Raw genomic sequence first — 15949 nt, forward strand, 5'->3', positions numbered from 1 at the left:
ATTTTTCATACATTGATGTTGTCTATACTCAAGGCAGCTCATTTTCCATTTCAGGAGATCTAACATTTCCCAAAGGTGCATATTAATTGTGATGATACATTTTCCAATGGGGGTGTTGTAGTCCATGAAACATTAATATAATGTAATAATCTCTCAGTTTGAAAAGGCTTTTAATTATTTATTAAGACATGTAAATATTTAAAATACAATTTTAACACCAAACAACCAAACCTGATCTGTCCTCTTGGGTTGGGTTCTGTATATTTCAGAACTTACAACAGCTGACCATTTTGCTGGGGAATGCTAAAGCTCCCATTTCCTGTGGCACTTAACACTTTTATTTATTTATGCATGTGAAGTCTTTGATAAACTAGAGACATACAGACAGAATCCTGTTGGTGACAAACGCATGTGTAAGTTGCGTTACACGTGCAGATACAGAGTGGTTTTTTTGCACAATGAGAAATGGATGTCTTCAGCTGATGGTGGCAGGAGTGGAGTTCCAAATGCACAACCATGACAGGTGTACAATAATACACCTAGATTAGTGTGGCAATGTGCATTGTGCATTGCATAATGCCTTTGTGGATTGTACATTGTGCAATGAGGTGAGAACTATGTGCATACATTGTTTGTCATAAGTTGTACTACAGTAGTGTTCAGTATAAGGATTCATAGGGCTAACTCTGCTGGCATATATTTATGCTAAGCTGAATGTGTAAGATCTCAGCTATAGATATAACAAAGGAAATGGATACTTGGAACTACTCTATTAATGGCTATGGCCATTTTATCACTCAGCTTCTCCCTCTCCTTCTCCTGAGCCCCTTAATTCTTTTTTGCAGCATAATTTTTCTAAAATTTTACAGATAGAATAAATGTTATAACTGATCAAAACTAAAAAAAGAATAAAGAGAAAGAAAAGAGATAAAAACAGATAAATAAAACGTATCAGAAGAAAAGAATTAATAAGATATAGAGATAACTAATGTACAAAGTTGTCTGGGAATGCTGCCAACACACACTCACACGGCTGATAAGATCCTGCTCAGCAAAAGGTAAACATGCCAAGCTGCCAAGAAGCAGTTCCTCCAGCAACAATGCCGAACGAAGTCCAAAGAGAATATGCCACAAGCTAGTCCAAATTTCAGGATTACAGAGAGCAATACTACCAGTCCAGTCTGAGGTCAAGAATACCAGAAGGTTGTTGGTCAACAAGTCCGATCCGAGGTCAAGGATTCCAAGGCAGTCAAAGGTCTAGGAGGCAAGGAGTCAGATCCAGCAGTGTTCGTTTAGTGAGAACAAATAGTCTCTGACAAGAGAGCTCAGCATCTGCCAGGTGTCTTATATCTAGCTCCCTTATCACAGCTGCTGATTGCCTACTGAGCGTTTCTCAGTAAGACTCTTGGAATTCCGAAGGCTAAAGGTAGGAACCTCAATACTCTGCTGCTCTATGTCTCCCAAGTCTGGCACTTCTACTGGGGCAAGGTTGGGCTTCTGAGCCCCAGGCTCCACTAGAGGATATCCTATAGAGCTAGGGTTTGGCTGAACCAAATCCACTGGGGCTGGGAGAGCAGAGCTGGGACCTGGCAGGGCAGAACTGGGGCCTGGCACAGCCTCAGGTTCCTCCTGCATCTGAGGAGCCGAGTCCTCCTCGTCATCCTCCGAGTGCTCCTCGTGGCTGGCCATGACAAAAGTTAAGAAAGGGATTTCCGACTTTATCATCAGCTGAAGATGCCAGCCACAGATGCTGGCGAAAGGTCAGGAATAAACTCTTCTATAACATGGTCACATAGCTCAGAAAACCCACAAAAAACAGTGATAATTAATGTTTAAAATACAGCCAGCCCTCCATATACATGAATTCTTTATCCATGGATTCAACCATCTTGGGTTTGAAAAGATTTTAAAAATATATAAATTGCAAAAAGCAAAGTTTGATTTTGCCATTTTATATAAGAGACACCATTTTACTATGCTATTATATTTAATGGGACCTGAGCATCTACAGATTTTGGTATCCACAGGGAGTCTTGGAACCAAATCTAAGTAGTATACACATACGAATGGCCTACTGTAGAGATACATATCTCCCTATAATCTCTATATCATATACAGAAATACTCCACTTGGCTCAATTCTCAAAACCCACGATTGCCAAATCATTTTCCTTTTTTCCCCCACATGAAGGCAATCAGTGGTTTCCAGTCTTTTACAAATGTCTCTAGAGATCTTTCTCTAAGCTGTACTGACAGTTTGTCCATTTCAGCCAATTCATTCAACTTTAAAATCCAGTCCTCTTTTGTTGGTAACCAGGTACTCTTCCATTTCTGTGCATATATTAATCTTGCTGTCATGACAAGAAATTTTTCCCAACTATTCATCCAGCAAATGCAACAACAAAAAGTCCTGTTTTCAACTGAAACTTAATGTTTAAAATCTTCTACATCAAAATATGTATATGGAACCAGAACTATCTGGTTCTATCACAAGTCCACCACATATGGTAAAATGTCCTTTCTTGATGTTTTCATCACTTACAACAAAGGTTTGAAGCCCCCTTGTACATTTTAGATACTTTTTCAGGTGTCGTATATCAATGGTACATCATTTTGTAAAAGTTTTCTTTCAGATTATAACATAAATTTTAAACCCCTTGTCCACCTCCTTTCCCATTGTTCCATCTGAATATTGTATCCAAAATTGTTTTCCCATTTTAGCATACATTCTTTCACTTTTTCTTCATATTCAATTTTAACAAAAGTGTATACATTTTACCCATCACATTATCAGTACATAATTGTACTTCAAATTCTGATTTGTTTTGATCAAACCCAAACTCTTTTTATCCATCATAAATCATTTGTATAACTGTAACTATGAGTACCATTGAAAACTATATCTCTTTGCAAGGACTTGCTTCTTTCATTTAACTTTATATCCACCTTAATAACCTTTTAATTGTTCTCGGTAAGTTTGCCACCTTTCTTTGCCTATTGTCTCTCTTCTAAAATGAGCTTCTTGAGCGGAGCCCATAAAGTTATCTTCTGGCAAAGTTTTGAGCAAGAAGAGTTTGGGCAGCCAGAGTACGGTTGGGGTCCAACTTATTTGAAGGATCGTATCTCCCTTTATTGATCTTTCAAATAGCTTGGACCCCAACTGTTTTCTGGCTGTCCAATCTTTGCTTGCTGAAAACTTTGCCACAAGGGACCTTTATGTGGCTCAAGAAGCTCATTTAGAAGGATTGTATCTCTGTTTATCTTAGGGATGTGGTAGCTCAGTGGTTAAGATGCTGACTCTGATGATTGCAAGATTGGCAGGCTGGCAGTCCGAGGCCCAAGCGCCACATGACAGAGTGAGTTCTCATCACTAGCCTCAGCTTCTGTCAACCTAGCAGTTCGAAAGCATGTAAAAGTGCAAGCAAATAAATAGGTGCCACTTTGGTGGGAAGGTAACAGCATTCTGTGCAGTCATGCTGGCCACATGACCATGGAGTTGTCTTTGACAGTGCTGGCTCTTTGACTCAGTAATGGAAATGAGTGCCACCCCCTACAGTCGGACATGAGTTGACAGCCTTGTAAAAGGGGAATACCTTTACCTTTTTCTTTATCTCCCTTTATGAGCCTTCTAGAACATAAAGATCATATGGAGAGGCCCATCTTCTGACCCACCACCCTCTCAGTCTCATTTGATGGGAACAAGGAAAAGGGCCTCCTTGGTGGCCGATCCCAGGCTCTTGAACTCCCTTCCTAGAGAGGCCAAGATGACTCCATCTCTACTCTCCTTTCAAAGGTAGGTAAAAACATTTTTGTGCCATCAGGCTTTTTAAACTTGGAAAGGTTGGGCTTTCAAATACTGTCCAAGTCAGATGTCAAGTTTGCATATAGTTTTTAGTACATTTTACTATTTTTAATGTGTAATTGTTTTAACTTTTTAAATAGTTCAACTATTTTTTAAACATTGTATTTATACTTCTTAATGCTTTTGTATTGTTTTCAAATTGTACTGTTTTAAATTTGTTGTTAACAGTCTTGACTCCCTATATTGGGAGAAAGGCAGAATATAAACTATTAACAACAACAATAACCCAGAGATAAGTCCCAGGGCTTAGTAGCAGAAGATGATTCTCCAACAGGACATTCACCCAGTCTTGTAATTCTAAAACAATTATATGATAGCATGATTATAGTGCATACCATTCTGAGTACTTTTAGGTGAGCAGCATAACCATAACTATCACCATTGTCACCACCATCATCCATGTTGCATGCACCCAGTATTTGATACCAGTCAGAGAACAAATCTCTCCAGATGAAAGCAACAGAAAATGAATTGTTTCACACTGATTGTTTCCTTCAAATTGTTTGGGCACTCTGTATCACTACTGCCACAAAAACATCCCATGTTCCTATTCTGTAGGCCTGTTTTTAACAAGATTTAAGTGTTCATTACTAGAAGCAGGAGGGCTGAAGCTAATGTTGTCATAATATCTAATCCAAACGTATGTGCATGTGGGAAAGGATGACAGCAGAAGTACAGTTGCAGCTTTTGTATCAGTCCCTTTCCAGATAAGGTACATTAGGGATGAACTCTACAGGACACCAGGGAGCTGTAAAACTCAACCTACTCTAAAACAAAGTAGGCTTTAAAAATAATAACAGATAGTAAATCAAGACCTTTTATTGGTCTTTTAAAAAGTATTCTTTCATTCAAGGTCTACTTAATACTGACCTCATACACATAGGATGTAACATTTAATGATATTTAAAACAAATCTTCTGTTAACTGTTTATCTTTTCTTCCACTGCAAAATAAGTAGTGTGAGTTTATGCTAATCTGTTCTCCAGAGTATTAAGCATATCTTAGGTACAAAAACATGCAAATCATAGAGTATAAGCAAATTAAAACAATAAACATATCATAAATAAGCAGTACTATATTAAAAACAGAAGAAATTTTATTTGTTTCATTTGGTTCCAATGAACTTTAAAATGTTATATACTCAAATTTTAAAATATTTTCCATCAGACAACAATTCCAACATGAACACAGCTCAATTAAAATTTAAAACATAATTGCACCTGGATCTATATCCTCAAATATTAGTAAGCTGAATTCTCCCCAACTCCTCCTGAAAACATCCACATACAAGATACCTTTTATTTTTTAAAAAATGTTGATATCATCTAAGGGGAATAAGGGAATCTGGAGTGTCAGTTAAATTTTCTATTCCCATTATGAAATATTACTGACAATGCTAGTCTTCCAATAATTATGAGTCACTGTAGCACAGTAGTTTGAATGCTGGACTGAGCCTTGGGAGATTACCATGAAACTGATTACATATCTTTCAGCCTGACCCACCACACTAGATTGTTTTTATCAAGTGAGGAGGAGAGGAGCCATGTTCTCTGCACTGAGCTCATTGGAGGAATGTCTAGATATACATGTAACTAAAAATGCAAATTCAAAATTATTTTACTCTTTGGGGAAAGTTATTCACATAAGGTTTCCATTAGGAAGTTAAACAGCTGCCAGCCTCTTGATTTTCTTGAAGATGAGGGCATTTAGCAATCAAATTTATTTTTGCTATATTAATAAGACTTAGCATGTGAAACCTGGAATTCTATACATAGAGTTAGTTGCCAGGCTTTGCATATTTGAAATACATTATCTTAGATCAACCTTTCTCAATCTTTTTATGCTGGATGAACCCTTGAGGGAACGCCTGCATAAAAATTATTCTATCTACAGCTTTAAAAGGTTTTTTTCTCCCAATCAGAATGTCTCACAGAAGTCTTAGCAACCTCTCATGAAACCCTAGGGTTCCAGGAAATCCTGGTTGAGAAACTCTGATCTAAACCAATTTTATCACTAGGATATATAAAGTAGGAATAACTACAGGTTGAGTTTCCCTTATCTGAAATGCTTCAGACAAGAAATATTTTGTATTTGGGTTTTTGTTTATTTTGGAATGTATTTGCACATACTTACATACTGAGATATCTTGGAGGTGAGACATAATTTTAAACACAAAATTCATTTAAGTTCCATATATACCTTATATACATAGAAAGTAATTTTATAAAATATTTTAAAAATAAGTTTGTGCATGAAACTAAGTTTGTGTACACCGAACCATCAAAAATCAAAGGGGTCACTATCTTAGCCAACCATGAAAATTTTCTGGATAAGGGAGACTCAACCTGTTAATGCAAATTCCATTGCTATTAATTTAAAATGCTCACCCTTTCCCCTTAAACTTGCATAGCCCTCACTGGTGGTTTCTAATGATGTGATGTGGAGGATTGTGCTGTCATAATTTGAAATTTTATTAAGAGAACGTGCAAGGCACTGTACAGCTCACAGAAAACCATAAAGTGAAACAACTGTTATGAAACTATTTCTTAAATCCCCCTCAAATTCCAGTACCATATCTAGAACATAATATGCAGTGCTGGGCTAAAAAATAAAAGTTTGTTAATTCAGGATAGGCAGGGGATCTCCTACACTGAAGTGCTACAAATGTAAATACACATTTTACAGGTATTTTCTTCAAAGATCCATGAAATGGTGCAGACATGTGAGGTGGGATGTGTTGTATATTATGATTATTCCACATGGACTCAAAGGATGCCTATACCACACAAACACATCCCACAAAGCACTTAAGCTACGAACATTTGCACACTGGGCCTGGGAAAAGATATTTTCTCAGCAGGAAGCTATTCTGGTTGAAGCACTGAGAAAATGTGATTTCCTTACAACAGTGTTATATCTGAAAATAAAAAAGATGCCTGAATTCTCCATATCACTAGAGTAGAAACCACACTGTTATTGCACAATAAACAGAATTTGGAAAAGCCCTTAAAACTCCCAGCTGCTACAGGGTAGCAACTACACAGTAGTAAAGCACTTTTGTACATAATTGTGCAGCAATGCTACTTGGTAGAGTGGGTCCAGGTTTTCCTTTTCTTCAATAGTATTTCTTAAAAAATAATCTATCATTACTCCTATCATTTTTTTTTCTTCAGATACATATAGCAACTTTCCCATAACTATATATCAAAAGCCAGTTCCCCTCACCCAACCCTGGTGTATTCTAGGTAGCCTTCATTCCCTGTAGAAATTATACTTCCCTCTTAATCCAAAAAACAAAACTGAACATTTGAAAACTGTGTCAATATGTCTTTTGAAATATAATAATACAATATCATTAAAGTCCATGCATGGTCAAACTGCATTATCTCTATCAGAAACGTCTTTCCATTTCCTGCAGATTATAACAGGTTTCCGAACAGTTGCTTTATTCTGTCCCTGCAGCAACTAAGAAGGGGTACTGAATAGAATATCCCTATGGAATGTCTTTTCTTGGCGGGGGGGGGGGGATTAATTACATGCACAAAGCTTTGGCTATTATTAAGCAAAATGTGTCCAATTCTATAAACCCTAACTGTAGAATAGAAATATTTGATTTTGTGCATCCATTACATTGTGATGCAAAGCCAGGCTGTTTACTGAAGCATGAACTGTTGTGTGATAGACAGGTACATCCATGATTAAATCGAATCACTTCGTTATTTACTGCTCCTCATCTACATTTCTCGGCTTTATTTCTTGGCACAATACTAACCTTTCTCCTTTTGTAGTTAGATGCTATCAGGTAGCAATAACCAAAATATTTATGGTAAACCTTCTTTTTCCACTTGCATTTCATAATTTGAAATATGAAGGCCATTTCATATCAGGGCCAATACAGAGGCTGGAATCCTAAACACTTTTACCTGAGAATAAGCTCCACTGAAATCAGTGGGACTTATTTCTGAGTAGATGTGTATAGGACTGCACTGCAGGACTGCACCATGATCAAATTCAACAAACTGTCTTCAAATCTTTCAGATTAAATAATAAGATAAGTGGTTGTCTCGTTTCTCATCTTCCTCTAATAGGATCAGCTAATGTGAACATCTGGTTTACTAGTCTCCTACATCCCCATCTCTGTCACCAATGAGCCACAGAAAGTGAAAACTCATTGCAAGTAAGGCAGTTCCAAGAAGATCTCCAAGTGCAGTAAGATAAGGGATAGAAAAACTATCTGGATCTTTTGCTTTCTTCCAGAAGTGGTGCACCATCCAGTCAGCAATCCATAACAAGATAAACACCTATGGGAGAACAACAAAAACAAAATTGATCTGTAACTGTCCTGTAAATTTAAGTGTTCTTAAAGAGCTAAATCTATTTATTAATCCTAACAAAAACAGACCAATTGAATCAGTGGGATTTACATTAAGTGTGGACTTATTAAATTTCCATTGATTTAACAGGTTTAACTTTAGTTAGGACTAACAATTGGATTTATCTGAAAAGATTTCTTGAGACACAAGTGATTATGAAAAATGTGTACTTCTACTGTGATATTTAGTATAATGGCTCAGTATTTCAAAGACCATTTTGAACATTCACATTCCCTTAAAGATTATTTTAAGAACCAAAATGAAAATTAGAATGATGTTACAGTACTAAGAGCATTGAAGTAATTTAATACTTCTAAGAGAATCCTTACCTTTGATTTGTACTACAAAAGAATATTTAAAAAGTAACCACATGGTCTTCAAATAAGCCAATTTCTTTCCTTTTTTCCGTTATGGAATATACATAAGTTATTTAAATAAATATCCTTGCTGAAAAAGCAACTCTGTAGTTGAAGCTCATTATGCATGTGCTAGGTGCACTACTCAGCAGGCCAAATGATTATATTTGTAAAGATGTGTTTTATTTGGAAGAACCTGTCAGATTTTTCAAGACAGCTCCTCTTTGTCCATGTCTATACACAGTGATGACGGCCAATAAAATCCCCATGCAGAATCTGTCAACCTTTAAGATTTCCAAGCAAACAACTCTCTCCACAACAGCGATACATGACCAATCTCTGAGCATGCCACATCACATGGGGAGTTATTATTTAGTTCTCTTATTTCAGTTGCCCAAGACTACAGCATGGAGCTCAAAGACAAATCTCTCCCTATTCCTAGTCCTGAGAGGACTGCTTCATCATCCTGTCTACTTTCCTCTCATATATGTGAGTCAGGACAGAAATTGTGCATGCTGCCAACTACCAGAGATGTTCCCATCCCTGAGTGGGGAGGGAACTGCAGATGCTCAGAAATTGTAATTAGAAGCGATAATATGAATAAACATGCAGTGATATAATCTAAGTTAAGTAAAATCTTGTCTTAGTTTTTTAAAAAAGTCATTGGAATGTTAAGTTCTCTGTTCAGACATGATTCTAGATGTCTGGGGCATATGAAAAACAATCATGACATGTCACTTTGATATCTGTGAAAATAGATGCCAATGCTGGTTCAAAAGAAGATACTGAAAAGATTTTGCTTGAAAAGAGAGTATTCCTTTCCCTTTGGATATGACATAAAAATCTTCTTTGAATAAAAGAAAATGTTTTTTTGTGTTTCTTCAAATCATTTCTGACTCAGGGCGACCCTAAGGTAAACCTATTGTGGATTTTTATTGCAAGATTTGTTTAGAGAGGGTTGCCTTTGCCTCTGAGGCTGAGAGAATGTGAATTGCCCAGGATGAAGCAGCAGGTTCGATGGTTGAGCACAGATTCAAACCTTGGTTTCCAGAGTCATAGTCCAACACTGAAACCACTACACCACGTGGCTCTCAGAAAAGTAAATGGTTGAGATCAAAGCTTAAGGCACAATAACGTACAGATTTGTGAACTGGTCTAAGTCACAGATACAAGAAATGGTCTTACACTTCACTGAGCCTTGCTGTCATGGACTCATACTGTCAGTCTGTAGCATCTAAACTGAGGACTTTTGCTGCTTTCTTTCCTACATTTCCCAAGCAAATTGTAACATACACTTATGTATAAAGATATGAGTCTCAGATCCCTGTTGAACTATGATGGGCTTCCTAACTCACAAGGCCTGTCACAAAGAAAGAATATTGGATTTGCTAGATAATACCTTATCTATGAAAGCCAAGAGAAACATTAATTTTTATATCATTCTTACCAACTTTAATTTGTTTTTGCATCTTTAAGTGCCCAATGCATATGTTAGCAGGGGGAAAATCTGGAAATCCCAGGAAAATTCTGGGAATAACCATCTGTATATGTAAGAAAACGAGAAGTTGAAGAGAGCTTATGTTTCTGTGAGTGAAATAATTGTATGACAGTCACATTCATCTGTTATAGTTATTAATAATAATAATATTTATTTATACCCCGCTGCCATTCATTCTACTTCTGTTATGGAGCCTGCCTCCAACCATTTAAACAAGTGAGACTGTGAAGCAAATTGATGCCAACTTGGAAGGTCTGATACAATTTTCTAAACAGAAATGTATGCATGTGACTATTTCTGTGCCTATTCTCCTAGTGGACCAAATACCTTGTAGTCTTTTAAGGTAAATGCCTTGTAGCCAGAAGAACAAAAGCCTGAAGACTTATCATGTGTGAAGCCAAAACAGCTTTTTATTACAATTCTCAAACCAGAAACACAATCAAATGAATCTACACATTTTGTCTTCACTTTTGCTAAATCTTCATTTGTAACACAGACCATGATCCCAACTCACCAAGATAGCTAAGGGCCAGATGGGCTGATACTTTCAGTCTTGGAGTAAAAATGCATGTGTGTGTCTTTTCTAGGTTTTTCATAGCTGTCCTTCCCATTCCTAGTCTTCTTTTGATTTCTTGACTGTGGTCTCCATTGTAAAATACAATGAATGTTTGATAAGACCTGTTTTACTATTTCGATTTCGTCATTGTCTAGGCTGAATGTACATCCTCCATGGCCATTATTTTTGTTTTCCCCAAGTTTCACCCTCGACTTATCCACAGGTTATATCAAAATCCATCATTAGGACCCTCAAACCTTGCTCTTGACTTACACCAGATGTCAAATTATACATGAGTACAGCGCGCCCGCGCCATACGTGGGCACGCTTTACGCGGCTTGAGCATATGCGCTCAAGCCACGGGGCGTGCGCAGGGCGGCGCGTCCCATTCAGTTGAATGGGAGCGTGCACCCGTTGCGCCCTGCGCGCCGCTGCGCACGAGCCCCATTGTTTCCAATGGGGCTTGAGCATAGGCGGAATTCGCCTTACGCGGAGGGATCCGGAACGGATCCCCGTGTAAGGCGAGGGCCCACTGTATATACCAGTGATGGTGAACCTTTTACAGACTGAGTGACCAAACTGCAACCCAGACCCCACTTATTTATTGCAAAGTGCCATGTCCCTCTGGCTTTCTAGTAAGAAACTCTGGCAAACTCTGTGCTAGGGCAACAGCATGTGTGCCCACAGAGAGGGCTCTGAGTGCCACCTCTGGCACACGTGCCATAGGTTCGCCATCACTGGTATATACGGTGTGTGCAGGTCACAAACGATAACATGTACACCGCACTTATGGAAAAATGTGTCAACCAGAAAGTGTCAACAGGGTAGATAGAAATATACTGTCTTCGTATTGTTAGAACAGCAATGGCTAGCACAAATATGCTCTTAATTTTGTTTTTATTAATTTACCTTCTCAAAACTGATTAACATCTACTGTTGTGTTTCTGCTTTAAGCCAATTTTGTTCCTCTAATATTAACGGATAAATGTTCCCAAAAGATAATTAACTGCCGGGGGTGGGGGGCAGAGTATTGCTTTTAGGAAGGGTCAGCAATTAATCTAATGAATTCTGACTTACACAGGCAGGAAAACTCAAAATGTGATATTTTGCAAAGCAACAATTCTGATTCTTAGTGGATACAATCAATTTTATTTTACCTTCGCAAATTTATTGGGCAATAACGTCTGGAGTTTCCCATTACTTGTTTATTCCCAAGGCCCTTAACACAACTGCGTTCTGAGATTTGCCTTGGAGGTGTGAAAATTCCAGAGGGCTCTTTACTGGCTCAGCAGGAATCTGAAGTACAGAGGCAGTCTTTGAAAGTCACAAACACTGAATCACAAAACTGACGGCTTGGTTACTAGAGTCTGGCCTCCAGTCTGATGATGGCTGACAAGTCTGAAAATGAAGTCTTTTTTCTTATACCCAGCTGAATATAGTTCATGCAGGTTGTACTTTATTATTATTTTAACGAGAACCACTCAATCACACACACGTAGCTGTCTCAGAACAAGACTATCTTCCTATAAAGAATACATAAATCGCTTAAATTTATATCAGTTCCAGAGAATGGTTTGCATTCTTTTACTGTAGATGGATCTTGCTTAATACAAGTGATTATTAACAGAGATAGACTACAACCAGGGAGAGATGTATATGAATGCATGGAAATACTAGATATGATTGAATACTTAAATTACAGACATCTTTAGGATATGTCAAGTCATGATCAAAATATGCCTAGAAGCTGGCATAATGGTACATTATTTATTTATTTATTTATTTATTTATTTAGTGTTTTTTTTAATAACATGCCAGCTATGAAAAGTTCTGCTAAAATACACAGGTTCCTAACAAGAAAATGTTAGTTGCACTGAAGTTTCTTCAAATCCATGAAAATTTGTTAAATGTTAATCCCATTAATTTGATCAGTTCCTGTGAGGTGGAACTGATTTTATTCTGTGGCTTAAAAACAAAAAGTCTCACATTATGAGATATGTCATGTTATAAGCTTGAAATAGCCAGAAATTTGATATATCCAGCTTAAAGTCATAAATTTAAATTAGGGATTATATATATATATATATATATATATATATGGCCTCAGCCTTTTGCAATTTTTTAGCTGTTATATTCTAGCCTCTCTCCTTCTCCTCCCATGTATTAGGGATAAAGTACTACTTTTAATGACAAGCAAAAGTTAAAAATTTAAAACAATTACATTAATCTAGGAACGTGAAAGATATTTAAGAATCACCTAAAGTGCTATGTGACAGGCAACAGGAATTGTGAATGTCATCAACAGTGAAAATATTCCTTCCTCTTCCCTAACTTCTCCCTTGGTAGATGGAGTACTGTCAGTATGGTTAGGAGGCTACATCCACTACTACCAATACCAACATTGGATGCTGTGGTATGGCAGAGGTGAAAAAAGACCTATTTTTAGCATTAATCTGGCAATTCTGCTTTAAAACAAGTTGCACAGGGAAGGTACACCTTCTTTGGAATTCAATTAATTGCCAAAGGCTTCTCATATGCTTCTTACATATCTTGGTTTGCTGTGGAAGTGTCTTGTTAAAATGCCTTGTTAAAGTCAAAAAGTACAACTTTTTTTACTGTGGCACAATAGCAAATTTTAACAGCACACTAGCAATGGCAAGAGAAACAACTGGAGAACTCTGAAAAATTCACAGATAGTTGTAGGGCATGGGCTGTACGTTGCTTACTTTTCCCCCAAGGTTTCCCTTTTCACATATTTCAACGGTAATTTAATTCATAATTCAATGGTAATAGTTTCCAATAATCTCATTCACTGTTCATAAATTTAGTTAGGACAATTAAATGAGATCAGAGACAAAGTTTTTTGATGAAACCTCTTTCAGAACAACTCTTCTCATTTGAACCCACCCCCCCCCCAAAAAAAAAACAGTCCTTAAATGAACTTGGAGAGGAGGGGAAATTGAGGTTGGGAGATGTGTAACCAACAGCTCATATTCCTAATTTATAATTTCCCTCTTGACTGTTTCAAACATAGATAGGAAGGTGAATCCCCTTTAGCCATGTTAGATTCCTGCTCATGCTCAGGACTTGAGCCTGTCCTCCATTTCATAAAGCATAGAGCACAGACAACATTGAGCTCTCCACCCCAACACAGAGAGGGAAGTTTTAAAATCCAAAGATGACCAAATTAATGGTCTTTCTGCTCACGACTGAAGAGTAGTTATACATTTAAAAAGTGTGCATGTCAGCTCTCACACAAATATTGACAGTTGGTGTCCTTTGGTGCTAACTGAGCATTCACATATAGTCTGTAAAAGGCAGCAGGGAAGAGAAGAGGGGATGAATGAAGGTATGGAATGACCATTCCGATCTCACAACACAGTAGACAACTGCCTAATCGTAAGAGTTCTTTCTTGTTTTTGCTTACTATTGTCTCTGGAAACCTGGATGGGCATGCCTTCTTTTTAAAAGGTACAGTATCCCAAAAAATCTTACTGTACCAACTTAAATTGTGCTTCCCCTCTCATCCAAGGGCCCAAGCTCGACTCAGGCTTGCATCCTTCCGAGGTCGCTAAAATGAGTACCCAGACTGTTGGGGGCAAATTAGCTTACTTGCTAATTAGCTTACTTGCTGTTCACCGCTATGATCTTTGGAATAGCGGTAAATAAATAAAACAAATTATTATTATTAAATTAATCCAGAGAGAACAGGAATGCCTAAGGAACCTTGCTGAATCACAACTACAGAATCATACTAGTGCTTTGTGTTGACCACCCTTTGGATGGGAATAAAATATTGCTGCTCACGTTGGGAGCTGCTACAAAATTCTCTGGGATTTGAGAAGCAATTGCTTATTTTAAAAAAAGTATTCATGAACTACAACAGCAAATACAGCAGCCAATAGAAATGTATAGTCTGGAGACCTCCTTGTCTGAATTACGTAGAAATTCCAAATTATTCCCTGGGTTCACTGCATACTGTTTGCAATATACAGGCCCCAACTCCGCAATCAGGTTTTGGTTTATACAATGCCTGGACCCAATTTGGAGTTTCCACTCCTTGTCCCACATAAAAAGGGGCACAGGAAGGCAGACGCCTGTTATTCGCCAAAAAACCACAGCAGGTAAGCAAGGGTCCAGGGAGAATTCGGGCCTGGAATACTCCAGGAATAGCCCTGTGTTTCTACCATATTTAAATAACTCAGTGCCACCTTCAGCCACTAGATAAAACCATTAAGCAGGAAAGATGAAGCTGCAGTCTGGTTTTTTCATTTCTCCAGAAAAACACATCTCCAAGTGGGCCAGAAGCACAGTAGGGATATCAACATCTTGGGCTATTGCTGCTTCCCTCTGCATTTCTCCTCAAAGTCTTCCAAAAGAAAAAAGAGAGACACACAGAGAAATACATTTCCTGTTGCTTGGCAAGATGGGAAAGAGAGTGAGTAGAGGTAAAGGCTGAACCAGCACCAGGGTGAAAAATACTGGTAAAAAGGAAAGAGAGTGGAGTATTGTGAGCAGAGGGAAGCAGAAAGAACTCTTCTCAGAGTGAGAAGAAACAAAAAGCACCAGGGAAGAGAAAGATCCATTAGCTCCATGCAAGAGATAAAGCATCGGCAGAGGAAGAGGAGAAAGAAGAAGAGCCCTGGGATGGGGTAGAGAGTAAGGCATTTTTAACTTTGGAAATGTGATTACTTCTGCAAAAGAAGATACATTACTTTCTAGAAAATCACATGTTTTTATCAATGACTTAATTTTATTCTATAACAATGAACAGGTTCACAATGCAACTGTAATCATAACAGTACAAAAATGCAAATATGGAACTGTAGTATTTTGCCCTAAAATCAATTCAATGAATAATGAATTATATAGGGCAAGGCAATGTTATAGCAAATCAACTCACATTTGGGAAAGTTCACACATTATTATTGCTTTGGGTCATTTTTCAACCTGGCTTTCTAGAGATGTTAATTTCTACTGTACTTCAAACACTGTACAGTATATTTAAGCTTATTTGCTAAAATGCAGGTAGTGTAAGATAAAGACTTTGGCCTCAATATGAAGTTGAAAGAAGAAGCATTAATAATTCAGTACCAGTGAAGCTATCTTATATTGCTAAAGAGGATGATAATCTAATGTATTTGGTTGATAATTAAAATGACAGAAATAGTGCAAGAAATAATGCAGTCAGACGGGAAGTATAGAAGATTTGGCTATTTAAGCTTCTTAATAACTTCAGAACTATTACTCAGGAGTGACTGCCAAGGTGTTTAGGGGATAACAACCCAATATTCTTCTAAAGATA

The 15949-nt window shown here is 37.5% G+C and overlaps 1 protein-coding gene across 4 annotated transcripts in view; it reads right to left on the minus strand.

Moving 5' to 3' along the window:
- Nucleotides 1–4932: 4932 nt before the first annotated feature.
- SLC41A2 (solute carrier family 41 member 2) overlaps nucleotides 4933–15949 on the minus strand; it is a 46347-nt gene continuing 35330 nt past the window's right edge. For 2 of the 4 annotated variants that reach the window (XM_089528012.1, XM_089528011.1), the window contains exon 11: nucleotides 4933–8162. In XM_089528012.1, the coding sequence (XP_089384138.1) occupies nucleotides 7977–8162 (186 nt within the window). In that variant the 3' untranslated portion in view covers nucleotides 4933–7976. The other 2 variants (XM_089528013.1, XM_089528015.1) reach the window with 2 other exon arrangements.

The sequence above is a fragment of the Sceloporus occidentalis genome, unplaced genomic scaffold (assembly GCF_023333645.1).
Source record: "Sceloporus occidentalis isolate IW3139 unplaced genomic scaffold, rSceOcc1.0.p SCAF_5, whole genome shotgun sequence".
NCBI classification, from domain to species: domain Eukaryota; kingdom Metazoa; phylum Chordata; class Lepidosauria; order Squamata; family Phrynosomatidae; genus Sceloporus; species Sceloporus occidentalis.